We start from the raw sequence: 22670 nt of genomic DNA, 5'->3' as shown, positions 1-22670 counted from the left end.
CAATTCTGCACTTTTTTTCTACACCTATTCAATGGTGAAAAGTTATCACCGTTTTTTATCAAAGACTTTTCAAAACTGCGATAAGTCTTTGAAATTGAATACGGTATAAAACTAAAACCTGCGATAATGACGTCATAAATGCGATATTAACGCAAAAACGATGTTATCGCTCCCATATTGAATACCCCTAATAGCCTTTCTACCTAGGATTTTGCCGGGCCTTGCAGCTTGACCCCGGTTTTGGCTATGTGTGAACACACCCGACCCGGGTCGGATATCCTGGGTCCGCATCCCTGATCAGTACCAGGGTTATTCCCGGGACCGACCCGGGTCATCTGTAGTGTGAATGGTGCGACCCAGGTTGCACTGTAAATACTTGGATTGGCTGTTTGATGGGGCTTGCAGGTGACCTCATCTGCAGGCGTCAGAGCACATGAGTGGGGCATGCACAGCACATGACTGCTAAATAAACTGTGCAAAGTAGTACAGTGTCAGCAGCTGCAGCAGTCCCATGTGAAACTGCATAAAAATGCTGTTAACCATTATTACAATGCAATCTCCACCCATCTCCCAGCAGCCAAATCACCACCCAGTTTTCATGAGCTCATCATTGTGAGCCAAAAACAAGTGTCCCCTTTCAATGACTCACACTGAATGTCAGGGTAGACACGGGTTCATTGTGAACATGTTCGACCTGGAAGTTTTCCGAGGTCCAGGGTGTAGTGTGAAAGGGGGTCCCAAGCTAATTGCAGTACGCGAACTAGTCCGAGCGATCGGGAAGCGTACGCTCGTCCAGCATAGATAGCCCAGCTGAATGAGTGACAGGTCAAGCCGTTTGTGGGTGGTAACAGGGGCTAGCCATTAGAAACGGGGGAGTGGAGGTGCGAACGCAGGCGTGCCTGAGAATCTTAATGCCGTTTCAGAGGCGTGCATAATTAACAGGCAGCGTCATAGTACACGTCACCTTGTTGAATTATACACTGAAGTGCTCGTAATGCTTGTAGTAGTGTATAGTCAACCTCAAGCGCTGCGTTCGCTTCCAATGGTACCCGATGTACCAATGGTTGCATGCACTTCCTGGAGATGACGTGTGCTAGTGGGCGTCTTAGGACAGGCTGGTGGGCGTCTGCATACACATGTTGATCGCACGCCAAGACATAGTAAGCGTGCTTATGGTTTGCCTTCACTTAGCCGAATTTGCATACGCTGATAGCGAGCCTACACATGTAGCTAGCAGGTCTGAATCGAGCCCAGTGTTCAAAAACCTGGGTCGAAGCCAAGGCTTATGTCTGAAAGAGGTATTAAGCTCCATTGGTACAGCTTGCTCATTAGGAAAGTGATTCAAATCTTATCTAAAACCTAACTCCTAACTGGACAACAACCATGACTTTATATATAGTAGTAGATTTCCAAAGCAAGAACCATGCCTACAAGTGGGTCATATGTATGTGACCACCCTCTGTTGGTTCCAATGTGTAAAATTTCTTGACCAAGGCTAGTTAACCCTTGCACAACTACAGCATCTTATAATATTCAAAATGACAAAATCTGGTGCCTGTGTCCACTTTTTCACCCTATTTCATGCCCAAATCCTTGTTGGTTAACGCAAATGGCAAGTGGGTCATATGTATCTGATTACGCTCTGTGGGTTTCAAGTTTGAAATTGTTGACCAAGGCTATTTAACCCTTGAACAACTACAGCTTCTTATTCAAAATGACATTTGGAGCCTGTGCCCGCTCTACTGCCCAAAACCATTTTGTGCCAGGTAAAATACAATTGAAATTTGTGTAAGGAACACAATTTTTTGTTCACATAGTGTTAACTTAGTGATCTAACTTTATTTAAATGTTTTAATATAACATGTTCTGAATAAGAAGCTGGAGCATGAATAAGGAGCTAACGTCAGCCTCGTGATAGAGCGATTATTTGTAATTGTGTATGTTCAAAAGCCACACTGCACACACGCAGCGATTGCATTGTGAAGACGCTCGTAGAGGTACCACTCGCAAAGTGAGTGACAGGCAGTCAGAATTTGGTGGCAGTAACAGGGGTTGGTTAGAAAAATGCAGGCATATAGGACCTTTTAAACGCGGTTTCATAGGCGTGCATAAATTAGCCATTGCGATCTCCTTCACAGCATGAGAGCCCTCTGCGTGTCAGGAGAGCTGCAGTTTCCAGCTGGTCAGACTTGATTTAAATTCTGCATCACTGAAAGATATGCGTAGATGGGAATCGGTATGGTTTACCGCCGGACCCATGCCCGGTGGTTGGAATCCCAACAGCGGCATCGCGGCAGAGGCGGAAATCCCGATCATGCTAAGGTAAGTATTGACTAACCTATTTCTACCCCCTAGCCCTTACCCTCTCTTAGGGGTGCCTAACCCTAACCTTCCCCCCCAGTGCCTAAACCTAACCCCCCTTCTCTGCCGCCTAAACCTAAGTCCCCCACGGGAACCCTAAACCTTCCCGGCTATCCGCGTACGCCTATCATTTAACCCTCGCCGGGATTAAGAAGTCGGGAAGCCGGCTGTCGGGATTAGGTCCGCCGGCTTCCCGACTGCATACCGCGTCGATGTTACCGATGTTTATACTGCTGGACATATATGAAAAGGCAGCAGTGAGCATTCCTATGCTTGGCTAAGCTTTGGAAGGCATTAGCATATTGTATGTTAGGATCTACAACGATTACAAATACAATTTACTGTGACTATTCACCATGTTATGTAGTAGACTGTGTAACCCTATAGGTAGGAAATTATTTTTAAAAATCATAGCGTCGTATAACACGGACGGCATCTGCACAGGGGATAACAGATCAGTCTTCCACGCTGCCCATTGTGTAAGCGTAGTTTATGACTCTATACCCCATGATTACTGTACCAGATTTAGCTGCAGTGAGAGGTAAGCGTGTTCGGTCCCGTTATAGCCGGTGTGTGTCTTTGCACTATGTACATTGTTTATGTGTCAGCCTTACTTGATGACATTGCGTAACTGTTATGACGGAGGCGGTCTGACACACACCACAATTCCGAAAACGCATTCAGCCAAGCCGGTGCGCCACCCCCACCTCCCGCCTGCCCCCGGCACACAGCGAGCGCACACCGTGCCGGCACCGTGACACACGGACATAAATATACTGTACATACACTCGCTGTTTACATCGCTGCCCAGGCGCCTCTCCACAGCTTCCGCTTCCCAGACTCGGCATGTGACTACTCTCTGGTTGGCCAACAGGTCAACGGAGTCCACCTGCAGAGCCACTGATTGGTCCCTGCTTCCAACGCCCTGCACTGTGGAGAGGGTGCAGTGTGCTGATTGGTTGGCTGGGTTACCCTGGAGACATGGTCCGAGATGAAGAGATTCTCAGAGAGACAACTTGTTATGATGGACAGTGTTGTGCTGCCACCAGTGACTGTCCACAGCAATAGTACCCTGGGTGGTCTGCCAATCAGAAGCTAGCAGAGAATGTTGTGACTTGGCTATCTCCGGCATGCAGACAATCAGTATACATACTCGTTGTACCTGAAACACCCCATTTTATTACTAGGCTCAGCGTCTCCCAAACTCAGCCATTACACTTCAGGATTTTAGGATATCCATGCACAGGTGACTTAATTAGTACCCCAGTCAATTTTATTTAACCATCTGGACTCAAGCATGAATATTCTTAAAACCTGGACTGTAATGGTGCAGTTTGGGAAACTGGTATAGCTTATGAGGAAGGAGCCTACTCTTGTATTTGACAGATCCGCAAAAGAAAACTGATATATATGTAAGGTGACTAAGGGGCCCATTTATTAATGATAACATTTTGCATCCAGTACCGCCCATGATCGCATTGCAAAATGCTATAATGTCGGCTAAGTGTACTATCCGGCACATGCAGGGAAACAGGCTCATAGCGTGTAACTGCTGTACTTTTACTTGAATAATACTTTGTGCTTTAGAACCACAGGTTCTAGGTCTGGAGTCTTTTTTAACTGTATGACTGCGTACGCAAATTAGCGTCATCCTTAGAGGTTTATAGGCAGGATATTAGAAGGTATAGGCAGGGGTATATAGAGGTTCATAGGCAGTATCCTTAGTTGGGGGCTCATAGTGAAGTCACTTACCTACTCACACGGCACATACGGTTATCGATATCTCAGCAAAGGGTGGAGTGGCCACATGCAGGGTTTACCTGCACCCACTTTGTGCTGAAAGATCGCTATCAGTTTTCGTGTGAGCAAAGGAAGCTGACTAGAATCCAGGGACGAGAGGAAAAAGTTTGTTTTCCTTTGTTGATAGAACCTAACGTTTAAAGGGGTGCCGCAGTATTGAGCACATGGCTGAGTCGCAGTTTTGCGTACAGTAAAGACGCACTTTTGCGTACGCAGCTAAAAAGTTGTCATACGGTTGTGTGGTAGTCACATTATTGTGTATGTGACTGGTCGCACAATAGCGTATACGTACTTCCGGTTGTGCTGCCACGTGTTTAAATAAAGCCGTTGAGGTTTACATTTTTCAATTGTTATCAATATCTGGGTTAACGTGTATTTTTCTGCGCAGGAAAAAAGTGTATAACAGTGAGTATTTGTTGGTAGGGGTAACTTGTTCCCTACAGTTAGAGGTACCGTATGACCTTTAAGGGCTAAGTGCTAGTCGCTCAGTAAGCAGCTTACCGTTCTATACACAGTAGCAGGTGTACATGTCTTTGTTGTAGAGAGGTGCGTGGAAGTAGCCTACTTAAACTTCCATAGGTGTGGAAGTTGCCTTACTAAATCTTATCCGGGTGTGGAAGTTGCCTTTTTCAAATCTTATCCAGGTGTGTGGGCGCTGCTGTTTAAATTGTCCACAGTTAAGTGAAAATATCTTGATTGTCTTTCACCAGTTTAAATCTTTATTGAAAAACATAGGAGTTGTCTCAGAATGGGGGCAATGCAAACAATAGAGATGTTAGACAATGATGTACTGCTAATGGAAGCGCCGTTTGGATCGGCCCGTCGTATTATGCATACTAAGTATGGTACTTATGCGATAAGGTATTGTGATGTATGGTTTAAAATGACGATGAAGAGTGTTAGACCGTTTCCCAGAATTGGTAGTTTTGATAAAAATGTACTAGATAATGTCCGGGATCACATCAGTCTGATATGCTCCCAAGAGAAAAAGGTAAAATATGATGAAGTTGTGGCTGCATGAAGGGGATGCGTGGCTTAAAAATGTGCAAGCGACGCAAACTAGCATTGCGAGTGCATTGCCAGAGAATACATCTGCGACACTAAATTGCAATACGGGCGAGCCGCAAAATGGCGTGCACGTGCAGCACAGTAGCGTTGTGGAGAGTATTGTCAGCAGTTCACGCTCACCACTCCCACCTTATGTGGATGGAGGTGCAAGTACAGTTACCAAAAATACCCATAAAAATGTAAGAAGCAATTTGTACCCTCTCTTAAGCAACTATAAAGAAAATGTTCATGATGTGGATGATGAGCCTATTGTAATGTCTGCCATTTCCCATGCTGTACAGATGATAGATGCTGCATCACAACAATCATGAGTGGAGCCGTCATCTCCATCAGTAACAGTAAGGGAAGTGCTAACACCCTCTGCACCCGTAGAGAAAGTTGTTAATACCATACGTAGCAGCAACAGATTAAACCCCCAGCCAGGTAACAAGGTCAAAGGTAGCAGCGCTGCCGGTCTGCATCCCATTCGGACAATAACCGTTCCGAATGGAAATGCAGATGCGAACGGTGTAGTGCCCACGAGGGAAGTAGTAATGCATTGTCCCTGGACAAGAGCAGAACTAAATTCCATCATAAATGACTTCCCCGATCCCAAAAAGGAACTAGCCAAATGTCAAAGATTTTTCAGAAATTTGGGTAGTTCTCATGAGCCAACTAATAAAGATTGGCGTGTGGTGTTAAGGGGCTGTCTACCACGCAATACCGACGTGACAAAATTTATCACGGATGTGTATTGGATGGTGACGTTCCCTTAACAGACCGAGTAAATCCCGCATTGTAACTCAATTGGGTATATATTTTCCGGTAGTAGTTAACTGGAACAAAATTTTCACCATTAAGCAAAAGGAGAGTGAATCTGCAGAAGATTATTGCGACCGGGCTCTGCAGGCTATCACCCAATACACTGGGTTAGAAGATATTAAAGATAGCACTCACCACAGGGGAATTATAGTCACGGTACTCATGGACGGTCTGAAAGAGAATTTAAAGACTCTGGTTCAGACCTCACAACCTGGCTGGAGGGGAGTCACAATAGATACCCTCATAGAATCTGCCATAGAACATGATAAAAAACATCTCAAAGAAGAGAGAGACCCAGAGCGAAAAACTAATGGCTAATACTAATACAAGCTCTGGAGGGAATGACGGTAGCATCACAGCCAACAGACACACTCGCATCTGCACACACACTTACACCTGAACAGTTATATGCCCTCACTAACCCCACGCAACAACAAACACAGCTCTATTCCACAAACCCTATACAACCACAGGTCCCATACTACTCACAAACCTCATAACCCCCACAATACCCTTACCCTCCCTATCCTTACCCATATCCACCACCTTTACCCTCTGCTCAAACCTCACAACATCACGTGTCTTCACTCGATCCACAAACATGTTTTAATTGTAAACAAACAGGACACTTAAGTAGAAACTGTACAGTAAAAAGAGTAGGAACCCCAAATCAGGGAAGACCTGGACATCCCCATAAGGGATATGCACAGAGACCAGCAAATGTCCAGCAGGCACCAGCTCCAATTGTAGCCGTAAATGCTTTATTGGAGAATGGTAGCCAACGCTAGGCGTCAGGTCATACCTGTAGTCTACAGATAGTCAGGTTAACGGGAAGTACTAGGGAAGAACCGGTCATGATGGTTGATGTAGCTGGTCAGGGGCGGGCTGGGCCGGTATGACTGTGCAGCACTAGGGCCGCCGCTGCGCTCGGTATTCATATACAAGTAACAGCTGAGGAGGTTCCTGTGCCTGCCTCCCGGCTGTCAGTGTCAGGCTGCCCGACCATAATGCTGGGTATATGGTTACATAGAGCTCATAGTGAGGGTGGCGCCGCCATGCACAGCCCGACAGTGAGAGGACAGTAAGGGATGCAATGAGGCGACAGGCAGGTGCCGGGTCCTAGGGGGGCGGTAAAGGATAGATCGCCTGCAGGAAATAAACCTCCTGATGTCGTTATGAGAGAACCGATCACGTGATCAGACCATCTGACCCTCTCATGTTATACACAGTGTCATGGTCCCCTGGTCCTCCTGTAGTTGCAGCAGCATAGTTTTTGTGGGCTGCTGGCAAGTTCATCACAATGAGAGTAAGGTAAGCTGATAGGCATGTGGAACTTGTGGATGCTGGGGGCATACAGGAGGCATGTGGAGAGCATGCTGCTGGGGGATGGCAGACGATGGGGAATTTGGGACACAAAGTGACTAATGTGGAGGGGGCATGTCGTATACAATAGGAGCATAAGGAGGCATGTAGGAAAAATGCTGATGGGGCAGACGCTAGGGCATGGGGCATATGTGGAACATGCTGTTGGGGGGCACAGCTGGGGGCATTTTGGCCACAGGGAGGGCATGTTGGGGCAGATGCTGCTGGGGGTGAGACAGACAGACCCTGTGAGCAATTGTGGCACAGAAGGCATGTGGGGAGGATGCTGCTGTGGAGTAGATGCTGGGGTTATTAGGGACAAAAAGTGGGGCATGTCAGACATTTTGGGCACTGGGGGGCATGTTACGAACATGCTGCTGGAGGGTGGTAGATGCTGAGGCACACAGGTGGGATATAGCCGGCTGTGGAGGGGGCATGTAAGGAGGTACCATGTGGGTCAGATAGAATTTTGAGGGAAAATCTGGTGGACAGGTGGGCCATGCATTTGAACACTTGGGCATGTCAGAGAGAAGGTGGTCTAGACAGGGCTATGTGTACAAAAAGCGTCTTGCTTGCCACCTCTACCCACTATCTTATACATGCGCTCCACTAACTATTCCACCCACTATGTATACTACCACAGTTTACTCTTGTGTGTGTCTCTATATGTAACCCTGTATATGTATGTATCTTTTTTTAGTTTTGGGCCTATGTGTTTTCTTTTTTTAGTATTGGACCTATGTGTTTTATTTATTTTTTCATGTGAAGCCTATAGGGGGAATTTAATTAGGTGCGAATTTGGTCACGTGAGGTGAATTACATCAAATTCGCACTGCAAATTACATTTGCATTTCAATTCCAATCTCGCATTTCTTATTCAGAGTAAATTTTCCTGTTTTTGTTTGCACCTCTCTGAGGATGTGTAAAGGTAGAGAAAATCTTTATTTTAAAGTAAAAATGTCGGGGCACAATGCAGAACTTTTTGGACACCACCCCTAAATGACTTAATAGGCATTTGAAAGTTTTCAATTAGCTTAATTGGACCAATAATTACATGCCATTTTTGGGGTGAAAAAAAAAAAATACACTCTCACTGCGAGTAGTGCGAATTGGCATTTCTAATTAAAATGTGTGTATCTCGGGTGCGTGCATGAAGGTGAAGTGTGCAAATTTAAGGTAAAGTGTGCGCGTTTAATGGCTTTTACAAACTCGCAGCTAATTGAATTCCCCTGTATGTGTTTTATTTTTTCCTACTGTACAGGTATGTGTTTGTTTTTTTCCTGTGTTTTATTACTAATATTTTATGGTCTGATGTATATTGGAACACTTTGAAAAAGGAACCCAAATTTATATTATATTACTACCACCTAGAAAGAGATAATTACAAACTATTTAACTACAACTATTTATATTGGTTATGCATTCCAAGAGTTCAGTTCCAGGTCCAAATTTAAATAAAATGCGATAAGAACATAAATATTAGGGTTTATTCCACCAAGGCGCCCTAAACTCTTTTTTTTGCTTAACAAAAAACTAGAACTAGAACGAGGAGGGGCCAGCAGACACAGATAGCCTGTCTGAGACAGGGCCTTGAAGGGGTTACAGGTAGTTCTAATGATCCTGACTACAAACTGCTTTTGTGAAGCAGTGGCCAGGATCATTGGTGCCTGCCCTGCTGTGAATCTCCTCTCACACACAGGTTCACTCCTCAGGGCGTCCCACCAGATCAGCTTTCCTTCCTTGGCTCTGCAGTAGCACCGCCCCCAGTTCTCTTCACTTCCTCTCTTCTCCTCCTTCCTCACTGCTACCATTGAACCGCACAGAAAAGGGCTGATCCTTGTGTAGCTGTGGTGCACACCAAACATAGGTACTCCCTTTCCCCTGCAGTCTCTCCCTTTCCCCTGCAATCTCTCTCTCTGGCCCCTTCTCCCCTTCAATTTCTCCCATTGGCCCCTTCTCCCCTGCAGTCTCTCACACTGGCCTCTTATGCCATGCAGTCTCTCCCACTGGTCCCTTCTCCCCTGCAGACTTTCCCATTGGCCCCTTTTCCTGTGCAGTGTTTCCCATTGTCCCTTTAGTTACTGCAGTCTCTCCCACTGTCCTTGCCTCCCCCACAGTCTCTCCCACAGTCCCCTTTCCCCTGCAGTCTCTCTCAATGTCCCATTTATCCCTGTAGTCTATCCATCTGTCCCCGTTCCCTTGCAGTCTCTCCCAAGGTTCTCTTTTCCCCTGCAGTCTCTCCCACTATCTCCTTTTCCCCTGTAGTCTCTCCCACTACAGTATCTGCTTTCTGCTGTAGACTCCCCCACTGTCACCTTTCCCTTGCAGTCTCTCCCACTGCCTGAATAATTTGAGCTTTACCCCCCTCCCCTTCTATGCCTCTGCCCCCTTCCAATCTGTGTCTATATCCCCTACCAACATGTTTGCCTTAATGCGGATGTGATAAATATTTTATGCCCAAATTCACACTTTGTAAAATAATATTTTCATGCAAATTTACTAAAATGTACTAAATTTACTCTTGCCAGGAGACGTGCTACAATAAGAGCTGGAAGCAGTGTGATAGTGTAACGTTATCACACTGCTTTCTGGTTTCGGTCCTCTGTGCACACTGTGTATGTGTGGCTGTCGGCCGATGCATATGTCACTGGGGGCTGACGGAGAGTGATCCGGAGCACCCCTCTCTGGAAGAATTTGCTAATAGTAGCGCATAGGCTACTACAGGATAATGCCATCTGGAGATGACATTACCCTATCGGGGCCAAGCTCCACAATATACTGGTAGAAAAGCTGGGGCCACTTGCTTGTGTTTGCCCCCCAGGTGGAAAGTTGCCAGCCAGCCCCTGTAGCTGGTACTGAATATCCTTTTCTTGTAGACACAGGGGCGACCAGGACAGTGATAAAATCTCCCGTTAATTTACAGGTGACCAACGAGACAGTACCAACAATGGGTCGTAACAGGTAAAGTGGAACATTATCCTTTAACAAAGTCCACAGAGGTTACTATTGGGCTGTTGCATACCAGGCATTCTTTCCTTCTGGCTGCTGCGACTCCTACTAACCTGCTGGGTAGAGACTTGTTATGTAAGATGGGATGTGTTATATATTGCACCCCTGATGGTGTATTTTTAGATATCCCAGAGAGAGTTGCATACGAGGTGCGGGATATGTTGGACACTCCCCAAAGGATAATGTATCACTCTACAAGTTTAAATGAAAATCCATCTCAGGTAGATGAAATGTTGTCCCAAATTCCAGATTCCCTTTGGACTAAGGATGGACAGGACACTGGATTAATGGCAAACGTAAGCCCTGTAATGGTAAATTTAAAAAGCGGTAGGTAAGCTCCAAAATTTCCCCAGTACCCACTAAAACAGGAGGTAGAATTAGGGGTTTTTCCAATAATTGAGCGAGTATTGCAACAGGGAATTTTAGTTCGTACAGCTAGTGTAGCCAATAGTCCCATCTTCCCGGTGAGGAAGAGTGGTGGGAGGGGTTATAGGCTGGTACAAGACCTTAGAGGTGTTAATACGGTAGTAGAGAGCCAATTCCCTGTAGTGCCAAATCCAGCTGTCATCCTGATGCAGATCCCACCAAATGCAACCCATTTCACTGTCATTGACCTCTGTTCTGCTTTCTTCTCTGTGCCTCTCCACCCTGACTGTCAGTATCTATTCGCATTTACATACAGAGGTGTACAATACACATGGACACGGTTACCCCAAGGTTTCATAGACAGCCCCAGTATCTTCTAGGCATTGCACGACTGTTTACAATCTTTTCAACCTGCCAATGGATCTGTTCTAATTCAATATGTGGACAATTTATTGCTATGTTCTGACTCATTTATGTCATGTTTGAATGATACTAAACTTTTGTTGCTTCATCTCTCGCATACAGGACACAAGGTGGCTAAGGACAAACTACAGCCGTGTCAATCCAGAGTAAAATATTTGGGACACTGTCTAACCCAGGGGTTACGACATCTTACAAATGATAGAATCCAGGCCATACAGAACATGACACTGCCGCAGAATCAACAGCAAATTCGTACCTTTTTGGGAATGTGTGGATACTGTAGAATGTGGTTTTTTTATTTTGGCCTTGCCTTTACAGGAATTAGTCTCTTCCTCAAAGCCCGATCGTGTCATACACACAGAGGAAACAGAGCAGGCTTTTCAAAATCTTAAGGATAGTCTGACAAAAGCTCCTGCATTGGGAATACCTGATTATGAAAAACCTTTTGATTTGTATTGTACGAAAGCCGATGGTTGTGCTGCAGGTGTCCTTACACAAAAACATGGTGATGCCAGTAGGCCTGTAGCATACTACAGTGCCCAATTGGACACTGTGGCAAGATCACTCCCCACTTGTTTGAGAAGTGTAGCAGCTACCGCTTTATTGGTGAGTAAAAGTGAGGACGTAGTATTGGGTCATGATATGATTGTCTACACTCCCCATGCTGTATCATGTCTCTTCGGCTAGGTTTACCAAATGGGAACTAGCTCTAATCGCACCCGCAAACATCACTGTTAAACGTTGCAGCACGCTGAATCCAGCAACGTATTTACCATATGTACAACATGATGTACAAAGGGTGGAAGGAGGCGAGTTGCTGGCGGGAGGCGAGTTCAGCGGACATAATGATACGCATGATTGTATGGAATATCTGAATCAGACCTTTACTGCTAGACCTGACATACACAACACACCTTTAGAGAATGTGGATGTGACTTTTTATACGGATGGGAGTTGTCATAGACAAACAGACAGGTGAATTATGTACAGGTTATGCTGTTGTAAATGACACAGACATCATAGAAGCTAAACCTCTTGGTCCTCCTCACTCAGCCCAGGTGGCAGAGTTAGTAGCACTAACTAGAGCGTGTGAACTGGCAACAGGCAAATCTGCTAACATTTATACTGACTCGACGTACGCGTTGGGGTGGTGCACGATTTTGGGGCTCTATGGCGTCTGAGAAATTTTATGACAGCAGCAGGCACACCAGTTGCACATTCCCGACACATAAAACATCTTTTAGAAGCAATCCAACTGCCCAAAGTGGTGGCAGTAATTAAATGTAAAGCCCATACATGTGAGGATGATCCGGTGTCACTGGGCAACAACAGAGCCGATGAAGCTGCAAAATGGGCAGCAGGGTTAAAAATGTTTTCTCCCACTGAAAAAATTATGTCTTTCCAAACAATTGATATGCTGAAATTAATTGAGATGCAAAATTTGTGTTCAATTCAGGAAAAGTCCATTTGGAAGTCCAAGGGATGTGGGCAAGAGTCCTCCGGGCTCTGGAGGGACGGACAAGGTAAACCAGTAGCCCCCAAGGCATATTACCCCAGCCTGGCTGAGGCAGCACACGGTCTGACTCATCTGGGAAAACAAGGTATGTGCAAGTTGGTGAGAGCATACTGGTGCGCACCAGGTTTTTCTTCACAAGCAGAAAAGATAGCAATGTCCTGTTTGACCTGCTTGAGGAAAAACATAGGGAAAGCGATCCCTACCGAACCGTCCCACATTCCACCGACTGATGGACCTTCCCAGGTGATACAAATTGATTTAATCCAATTACCACCCTGCAGGAATCTTAAGTATGTATTAGTGTGCACTGATGTATTTTCTAATTTGGTTGAGGCCTACACAGAGGCCACTAATACTGCTGCATTTACTGCCAAGAAAATAGTTCAGGAATTTGTATGCAGGTACGGTATCCCTAAAATAATTGAGAGTGACAGGGATACTCATTTCACAGGTGATGTTTTTCAAAATATGTGTAAGCTGATGGGTATTAATAGCCGACTTCACACCCCCTACCGACCGCAAGCCAGTGCCAAGGTAGAGAGGATGAACGGGACTATTAAAAATAAGTTAAGTAAAATCATGGCAGAGACTGGACTAGAATGGCCAGAAGCGTTACCTTTGGTCCTACATAGCATAAGGACCACTCCTAGACCCCCTCTAAAGCTATCCCCATTTGAAATACTGTTCGGTAGACAACCTCATTTGAGTATAAGTCCACAGGAAGACTTGAAGGGTAACAACGAGGCAACTGTAAAGTATCTTATGAGTAAGCAGTTAAAGCAACAGCAGCAGAAACTGAAATTGTTGTCCCATGATATGCCTGAAACTAACTGTCATGATGTTGAACCAGGAGAATATGTTATGATCAGAAATTTCTTGCGTTCAGGTTGTTTGACTGATCGGTGGGAAGGTCCGTACCAGGTGCTGCTGACAAGTACTACCTCTTTGAAGGTGGCTGAGAGAGATACCTGGGTCCATTCACTCACTGCAAAAAGGTCAATCAACCGGTGGAGAAACAAGTCGGAGACAAGGATGATAGCGTGGACCTTTTCCTGGAGGATTGAAAAGGTCGTAGAGATACCTGAACTAAAACAAATTTGCAGGTCTTGTTGTGACAATGGACAGGCCTGCTGTGTTCATTTTCATATTCTCTATTAGAGTGTTCACCATCCTGGTCGGTTCGGGAATATCCAGTTTCTGTGATGGGAGACCGATTGAGGAAATGGGAGCTGATGGCAGTGCTGATGGAGTGGAGTCAGGAGGAGTGCAATGCCAATCAGGGGAGTGTCTGACCAATCTTAGTACTGTTATTGTTAAGAGAGCTGTCATTCCGGATACTCGGGGACGGTGTGGAGGTTTATCGTCTGCAGATTCCTGTATTTGTGAGCTTTGTGGGTCCCTAGTTGATGAGAACTGTATCCAACGGTGCCAACCTAAATATAACCCGTACTGGGGTGGGTATCCTTTAGAGGATTATCATAGCATGGTAGGCAAAGTGTTAAATCAAACTGATTGCTGGGTGTGTTCACATGTTCCACAGGGACAGCATAATGTAGGGTTGGTGCCATTTCCGCTGAATATCACGGAAATTTTAGAATTACAAAAAGGGAAAACATTGGATGGAAAATTTCTCTCATCCAAACCACCTCATTTCAAACTATATCAATTCCAAGTAGATAGATCACTTTTGTGTTTAAACAGAACCAACTCCAATAAACTCGGGAGTTGGGAAGTGACGGGGAATAATCAGACGATGACCTTCTCACAAAGAGCTGATAATGTCCATAAACCATGATCTGTTACGCTCAATTAAATCTAGTGGAAAACATTTTAGGTATCGGTATACATTGAGTTCCACCAAAGAAATTATTGTTAAGGTGCCAGATGGTTATTGTGCTAAAATAATACAGCCAGAAACTTGCATGTACCAGATGGAAGACCCAGAAATAGGATTGTTTGCAAGGGAAATGTGCTTAATGATAATGATGCATACCATTCCTTATGTTCTCCCTGATAATGTATATTTTATATATGGAAGAAAAGCGTATAAGTGGCTCTCCCCGAGTTCCGAAGGTTTGTGTTACCTGGGAAGAGTAGTCCCAGAAGTTATGACCCTCACACATGTTGATGTGCTTGGTATACATAAAAACACACCGTCACCATATCTTCACACACAATACGAACACAGAGGCAAACGAAATATGATACCTGGTCACGTGCACAAAGCCACTCGGTTAATTAGTGAGACAACTGGCTTTCAAGTTTTAGTCACATTGGATCCCACCAGAATCGCTCGGGGTACATTAAACTTTAGATATATTCAGGAACTTGCTATATTGATAGATAATATCACCGAGATGTACGATGACACATTCAGGTATACAGGGAGAGAATTGCAAGCGTACAAGAAAGAACTGGTGCAACACAAGCTAGTGTTAAATTATTTAACTGCTGTTACTGGAGGGTATTGCGTAACGTTGGCCACCCAATTTGGAGTAAAATGTTGCACCTATGTCACCAACGATACCAGCGACCCCAAGGAGGTGACAGACCGGAGGATGGATGAAATTCTGCAGCTAAAATGGGAGTTTAGTAAGAACCATAACGCTTCAGTGGCTGAAGTAAGGGAGAAGATAGAAGGATGGGTTTCATGGCTGAACCCAGTGAAATGGTTCTCAGGTCTAGGGGAATGAGTCCAGGAAATGATTGCCAGTATAGGCAAATTCTTAATCCTTATACTGATTGTCATCATAATAATTGGCATATGTGTCCAGTGTGTTCCTATTGTGTTGAAGTGTGGAAAATTTAAAAATAGAGTAAAACAAAAGAACAAAATTATGATGGTGGTCAGTATGAATACCGAGGTAAATACAGAACTGCATTACAACCCTGAACTAGGAAATACCATCATTTAATGTATTATATTTAGACATACATAGAATATATTATTGAAATGTTATTTTTAAAAATAACTCAGATAATGTAAAGTCTCAATTCCCCTTCAAGACTGCCTTTATAGGACTGGTGTATCCCCACACCTTTCACATGATCTTCCAAGATCCGCGGTGTGCGTATAATAGTAGTTTTATGTCCCCACTCAGAGACACATTATTGATGGATTAAGAACCACCTTGTGCCATCCCATAATAACACTAAATAGTATATAAATGTAAGCCTAAATTATATTTTCAAATCAGATTGTGATAGCATGTTGTTCGCTATCAAAGGGTGGACTGTCGAAGCTGGATTATTGGCTGAGACAAGATCAGTTTAAAATTGAATCGCAGCGACACCATCTTGCGACTGGTCGCAAGACGCCATCTTGGAAATTAGATCGCAAGACGCCATTTTGCGAATGGCCGCCTAAGCGACATTTTAGATAAACTCACACTTTAGTACATGTGGCGATATTACTATTAGCATCATGCGATTGCATCTGTGACCATCGCCATAAGTTACGGCAATTCATCAAAAGCCCATTTCATGACTTTGCATAGTTTGGGTGCTCTGGATAAAGTGTATATTATTATAATTCCCCTAAAGGATATATTTCAGAAATGGCTGTACAGTATGTCAAAATTGGATTGCATTAGCTAAACAGAGCAAATGGCCACGTGACAACTAGCCTGTGTAGACAAGCTTCATGGACATAACGTCTGCTCTCACTCCAGGTGGCCCTGCACGAATACAGCAAGAGGGTCGTTTGTAGCACCTTACATTAGCAGACTTCCTACAATAAAATATCTTCAAAGCCAAGAGTGTTATCTGAGGTTTGGGTCTTGTAGCTGTGCTAATTTGCATTTACACAAAAACCTGGGAGAACAAAGGACTGTACCTTTGAGCCTGGGAAGGATGGGGGCTGCTGAGAGACGGGGGCATGTGGAACTATAAGGCTCAGCATTCCACACTGCTTGATGTTCACTTAGTTTAAGTGAGATTTAAGTACACCATTTCTCATACACACATTAATACGCACAATTGCGCTGTTAACTAGTCACATATTAGCGAATGCATAAGATCCTGTATGAAAACGCTGTTTATTAGCTTCATGCACACGCATCTGCCCCAAGTTAACTAGCGTCTTTACATCACACCCCGCATACTTACACATTACATATTCACATAAAAGGTTTAACAAGCTTTAAAGTATAAGATTTAAGTTTGTTCATTCTGTGAAATAAAGATTATTTGGTAACTAAGGTTTTATACATGATAAGTAAGCCGTGATTGGTATTGTACTGATGTGTATTCTTTCAACAGTATTCCGGTACCATCGGTGTGGAGATCGCATCATGCATTCTCAACTTATGGACCGCAGAGACTTCAAGCAACAAAATGTACATTATATGAACAACTGTTAGGATGTTGCATGAGGCAGGAAACCAGAGACCCCCAGTTGTTAGAGGCTGGGTTGTGTCTATTTGAATCAACCTGTTAAATGCCTTGTAACATATGCCCTCTCCTTTAGGACCAATGGTATTAGCAACAAACTTCTCTATTGTGTTGTTTATTTCTGGTGGGTATAAATATGTGTGCTCTGACCCTGGGTTCCTAGTCTTTGTGCTGAATGCTGATTGACGAGGGGTTTCTTGCTGATGCCTAACATCTGGACCAGAGAGCGCTGCGTATGTATAATTGTACTTGGGTCTGTATAATCTCTTTGCGCTAAGATTATATGAGGATCATAGCGTGTAACTGCTGTCTTTTACTTGAATAATACTTTGTGCTTTAGAACCACAGGTTCTAGGTCTGGAGTCTTTATTTACTGTATGACTGCATACGCAAATTAGCGTCATCCTTAGAGGTTTATAGGCAGGATATTAGAAGGTATAGGCAGGGGTATATAGAGGTTCAAAGGCAGTATCCTTACGTCCATCGGGGCTTGCAACGAGACCCTTGTGGTAGGATCTCGTCCGTTGCAAGCCCCAGAGAGCTTCCTGCTCTAACTGATCAACAGCCGCCCCTTTTGTAGTGAGTTCCGGAGCGAGAGCTCGCGAGCAGATCTGAATCAGGCCCTTTGTTTGCTCTTCAAATGTATGAAGACCAGTATCACTCACTTTACCGAGATTGCCATAAGAGCTCACAGCAAAGGCTCATTGCTATCACATATGTCCTCAAATCAAGCTAAATCAATGAGGACATGCAATCATCAACAGGATCGATTCAATTCATTGCGATGTTGAATAGCGCCGGGAATGAGTTCCAACAGCTATTCAATTGACCACCCTGTTAACACCAATTAGAGGATTTCTGCTTGCACCCTACTGAGGTGACAGCAGAAATTCTAAACTAGTGCCGCAATGCTTAAGGCGTAGCGTGCGCTAACAGCATTGGTGCGATAACCTGCATCTCTCGACTTAAGTGCAGGGTACAATAGGGACAATGAATAGCTCCAGGAAATCATTCCCACTGCTATTAACATCACACTGAATTGAATCGACCCCCAAGAAATAGCACATTCTATGGTAATTGAACTGTGTCTCACAGTTGATGCATATTAGCTGGTGTCTGGTTGGTGAAGCCTCTCGTGCTGCTATAACACTTGGGGTGCCAGGATGTAGTGTAGCACACTATTCTGGAGTGTGTCTGCTGAGACCAGAAGGCCACCAAATACTCAGGTGCTTATTGCCTCCCCTCCCCCACCCTCCTGACCTTCCCCTGAACACTTCCCTTTTGCCCAATTAGCGTTCCCGCTAGGTTGTTTTAGCAGCCTGCGGGTTCTGTCTCCACCCACGGGCCACAGTGTCCCGCGGGTGGTCAAAACTGCGGCACAGCGGTCACTGCCGGTGAATGGATGCCGGGCACATGCGTCCGGCATCCATTCACTGTGACCACAGCGCTTGGGGGCTGCTCGGCATGTCCGTAAGTGCCAGGCACGCCCCCAGGAGTGATGAAAAGGGGATGTGTCATAAAGACACACCCCCTTTCCTTTGGCCACGCCCCCTTCAGCACGCGTAGAAGTGCCCTAGCTCTAGGTTCGGCGCCCTGCCTGTTACCGGACCTAGAGTGAACACTACCAATATCACTGTGTTTGCACTAGCAGCGCAGCAGTGTGCGACACATCAGGGCAGGGAGAGAGCAGAGACGGGATCTGCCACTGCATTCAGGGCTGCCATCAGAAATTGTGTGGCCCGGGACTGGCAAAATAGGCAGGGACCCCCTCTCTCCCTTACCTTGTCTCCTTCTGGCTTCTCCTGGTTTGGCTGGCGCTGCTCCTCACACGCCGTGGCTCCTCTGACCTCTCCCTGCCAGCGGTATGATGTCACGTGTGCCGACTCAAAAAAAATCCCTTTATTAAACAAGGGGGAGGGCGGGGCAGATGGCATTCAATCAGCCTAAATTAGCGCAGCTTGCCGGTTGGAGTGGGCCCTCCTCTTTTCACTCAAGGGGATAGGGTCAGCAGGTGGTAGCAATGGGCCCCCCTTTCACTCAAAGGGGTAGTGCGGCGGGCAGTAGGAGTGGGCAGCCCCCCCCTTTCTGCCAAGTGTCCGGGCCAGGGACTTCAGTCTTGGCAGTCTTCCCCTGATGAAGGCCCTTACTGCATTGGTTACAGTAAAGTAGGTAACATTCATATACCAAATGTTCCTGCAGATAGGGTTGCCACCTGTCTTGGTTTACAGAAAATAACAAATAATACATACATATTTAGCCTATTATAGTCTTTTCCTGGGATTATTAATTAAATATAAAATAATTATTAATAATAATTTCCTCTTCAGGGTCCATAGGCTCCACAGCGAGACCTTGGGGTGTAGGCTGGATCCCGGGCACCACGCAGTTAAAGCTTTTGCTCCCAGGATGCACTGGTCCATCCTCCCTATAGAACCAGAGGCACCTCAGTTTACGTTGGTGCACGGCCAGAGTCAGGTCACTGTTTACGCAGGGGAGGTTATTTAGCAGCCCCAAAGCTAATTTTATTTTATGTTTTGGGTAGTTTTTCTTCCATCTTCAGAGCGCGCAGCAGCAGACTGTCCTTAGGACGTCTGCGCTGCTGCTCCATCACCCCGCTGGCGCCGCGACTCCAGTACCGATTTGGGGATCTCGGAGGGACCCCAGGGTCTGTGCTAGCCTGGCCCCGCGGTACATCCCGGACTGCGGCTGGACATACGGGGACAGGTAAGGCGGGTCACCGTTGCGTTGACCCGCATATTAGCAGTCCTACCTCCAGTCTCAGGGGAAAGACTGGAGGTGCTGACTGTGGAAGCAGGCACCCAATACTGTTTGGTGAGGGAGCCAGCGTCCAGGGTGTTAATCGTCAGCCAGGGGAGACAGCCTTCCCTGTTTAGTGGGTCCTCCCCTCAGCTCAGGACGCCTTTATTCTGAGGTCTATCTTTGCTGAGCTGCTTCCTCCTGAGGCCACGCCCCCTCTGAGGTCTCCTGTGGCCATTTTCTCTGGATGCTGCATCGCATATCTCCCAGGACAGCGTGTGGTCCAGTCCCAATGCATACCTCTCCCTTGAGTTAGTGTATGCAGCGCTATAGCCTTCCCAGATACTGAACTGCGCAGTTGATTGTAGTGCCAATTTGCAGTATATAATATAATTCTGCATTGTATGTGACTTATGCTAGCGCTTACTGTCTGTGTTTCTTCTCTCATCTGTCAGTTTATGTCTATCCCCTTTCTTTATTACCAGCCCTAACAGGTGGAGTTAGGGTAGTTCTTGGATCTCACATATATAGACTACAGTATTTGTGAGGTCTGTCACATACGGTTGTGTGCTGTACGGTGCCATATTTTAGTTGGACCAGTGAGTTTCATACGTTGTAAGTGGGGTCTGACAGCTATTCTTAGCGTTAGTCAGGACCAGTGTAGCGCTTCCTGATTTTCCATTATATATTTTGTCAGACATGTCTGACCAGGAGGTCGAGCGCAATGCTGCACCCACTCTGCTATCCTGCAGGCTATGTGCTGCAGGGGTGAGTAAGGAGGATTTAACTCAGGATGGGTTATGTGTGAGGTGCTCTCAGTTGCCTGGCACCTCAAACCACCCAACAACTGGACAGGATCCCCCTTGGGCGTGTTTTTCTCAAACACCCTTGGCCTCCATTGATGGTTGCCTGGCGGTCCCGGCTGTTTTGCCCCATATGGGGTTACCTTAACAAGCCATCCTTCCCTCTCAGGGTATCCCGCATTGTTTGCAGCCTACTCCTGTACCACAGTCTGTCACTCCATACCAGGGATTCCCGCAATATGTGCAAAACCCTTCGGTATCACAACAGTCTGCCGTTCCCTTCCAGGGACTACCACAAGCTGTACAGCCACCCTGGGTGGATGTTTTATCTAGTGCAGTTCAGAGTTTGACAACTATCAGACACGGAGGTGTCATCGGATGATGGGGAAGTGGATGATGCGTCTGACTCCCCTACACTGGAGGTGGAACCTAAATCGAGTATTAATGTTCCCGCCTTTGGTGCGGGCGGTCCGATCCATACTAGATAGAGTAGATGATGAATCTACCCCTAAATCCAAATACCCTCAGTTTAAACAGATTAAGGTGACCTGCAGTTTTTCCTCTCTCTGACCAGCTGGTAGACCATATGGCAGAGGCTTGACAAGCACCTGGTAAGTGGTATCAGCCGCAAAAGCGTTTGGCCTGATGTTATCCATTCCCTGAGGTGCACTGTAAGAAGTGGGGATCACCTCCTGCGGTGGATTCTCATGTTACTCGCTTGATTAAAAGTCCCACGCTACCCATGCCTTCCATTTCCTCCTTGAAGGATTCTACGGATAGGAAGGTGGAGACGTTCCTGAAATCGATTACTCTCTCTCAGGAGCGGTTGCCCGTCTGTCCATGGCTATCTCCTGGGTGGCTAAGGCGATAGAAAGTTGGGCAAATGTTCTGGAGGACACTTTCCCCGAGGAGGCTCCTGAGACTCAGAGGTCTTTGGGGGGCCACATTAGAGATGCGGCTGCTTAGATTTGTGAGGCTTCCTTGGATGCCAGTCTACTGACCTCCAGAGTCTCGGCCTCGGCAGTGTCTGCTCGCCGCTCCCTGTGGCTGTGCTCCTGGAGGGTGGATGCCAACTCTAAAAAGGGCCTGGAGGCCTTACCCTACAATGGGGAGACATTGTTTGGCCCGGACCTGGACAAAATTGTAGACACACTGGCAAAATTTAAGTCAGCATTTCTGCCATCAGCATCTGCACCTTCCAAGGCTAGAACCTCTTCCTTTTGGTCCTTTCGTTCTCAGGGAAAGCCCAAAGGACAGTCATTTCCTAAACAATCAGCGACCAAATCAACCACCAAACCTAAGAAACAGGCCTGGAACGCCAGTTGCCCTGCTTCCAAGTCAGAGGATAAATGCTCAGACTGATGGGACGGGCCTCCCTCAACCTCAAATCTCTGAACAAGTTCCTCTGGGTGCCCAAGTTCAGGATGGAAACTTTACGTTCCATCATACTGGCTATGGAACCTGGGGATTACATGGTATCCCTGGACATTCAGGATGCTTACCTGCATATCCACATAACATCTTATCACCAGCGTTATCTACGGTTTGCTATTCTGCACCAACACTTCCAGTTTCGGGCGCTGCCATTTGGCCTATCCACGGCTCCAAGGGTTTTTACAAAAGTTATGGCTGTCATGGCAGCCCATCTGCGGAGTCAGGGTATACAACTCCTGCCATACCTGGACGACATCTTGCTGGTGGGTTCTCCAGAGGTGCTTCAACACCACCTATGCCCGACTATCGCTTGTCTACAAGCGCACGGGTGGCTGATCAATTGGAATAAGTCCTCCCTAATTCCCTCACAAAGGATGGTATTTGGGAGCCTTTCTGGATTCTCACCAGCAGAGAATCTTCCTTACTCCAGAAAAGATCTTCTCGCTGCGAGTGCGCAGATTCCTCCACAGTCGTCGGGTGTCAGTACACTTGGCGATGCAGGTTCTAGGGTCCATGGTGTCCACATTCAACATGGTGGAATGTGCTCAGTTTCATTCAAGGCCCCTGCAGGGGCTGAT

General features: G+C 46.0%; 1 protein-coding gene across 5 annotated transcripts in view; it reads right to left on the bottom strand.

Annotated features, from left to right (window-relative positions):
- DCAF11 (DDB1 and CUL4 associated factor 11) overlaps positions 1-3254 on the bottom strand; it is a 47496-nt gene extending 44242 nt beyond the window's left edge. For 2 of the 5 annotated variants that reach the window (XM_088470009.1, XM_088470006.1), the window contains exon 1: positions 2976-3056. In XM_088470009.1, coding sequence (XP_088326135.1) covers positions 2976-3041 — 66 coding nt within the window. In that variant the 5' untranslated portion in view covers positions 3042-3056. Of the gene's footprint in view, positions 1-2881; positions 2900-2975; positions 3057-3147 lie in introns of those variants that run through there. The other 3 variants (XM_088470010.1, XM_088470007.1, XM_088470008.1) reach the window with 3 other exon arrangements.
- Positions 3255-22670: the final 19416 nt, after the last annotated feature.

Source organism: Taudactylus pleione, unplaced genomic scaffold (genome assembly GCF_031769625.1).
Source record: "Taudactylus pleione unplaced genomic scaffold, aTauple2 ptg000095l, whole genome shotgun sequence".
Classification (NCBI taxonomy): Eukaryota; Metazoa; Chordata; class Amphibia; order Anura; family Myobatrachidae; genus Taudactylus; species Taudactylus pleione.
Note: the sequence above shows the minus strand (reverse complement) of the source record. Positions and strands in the feature narration are given on the sequence as shown.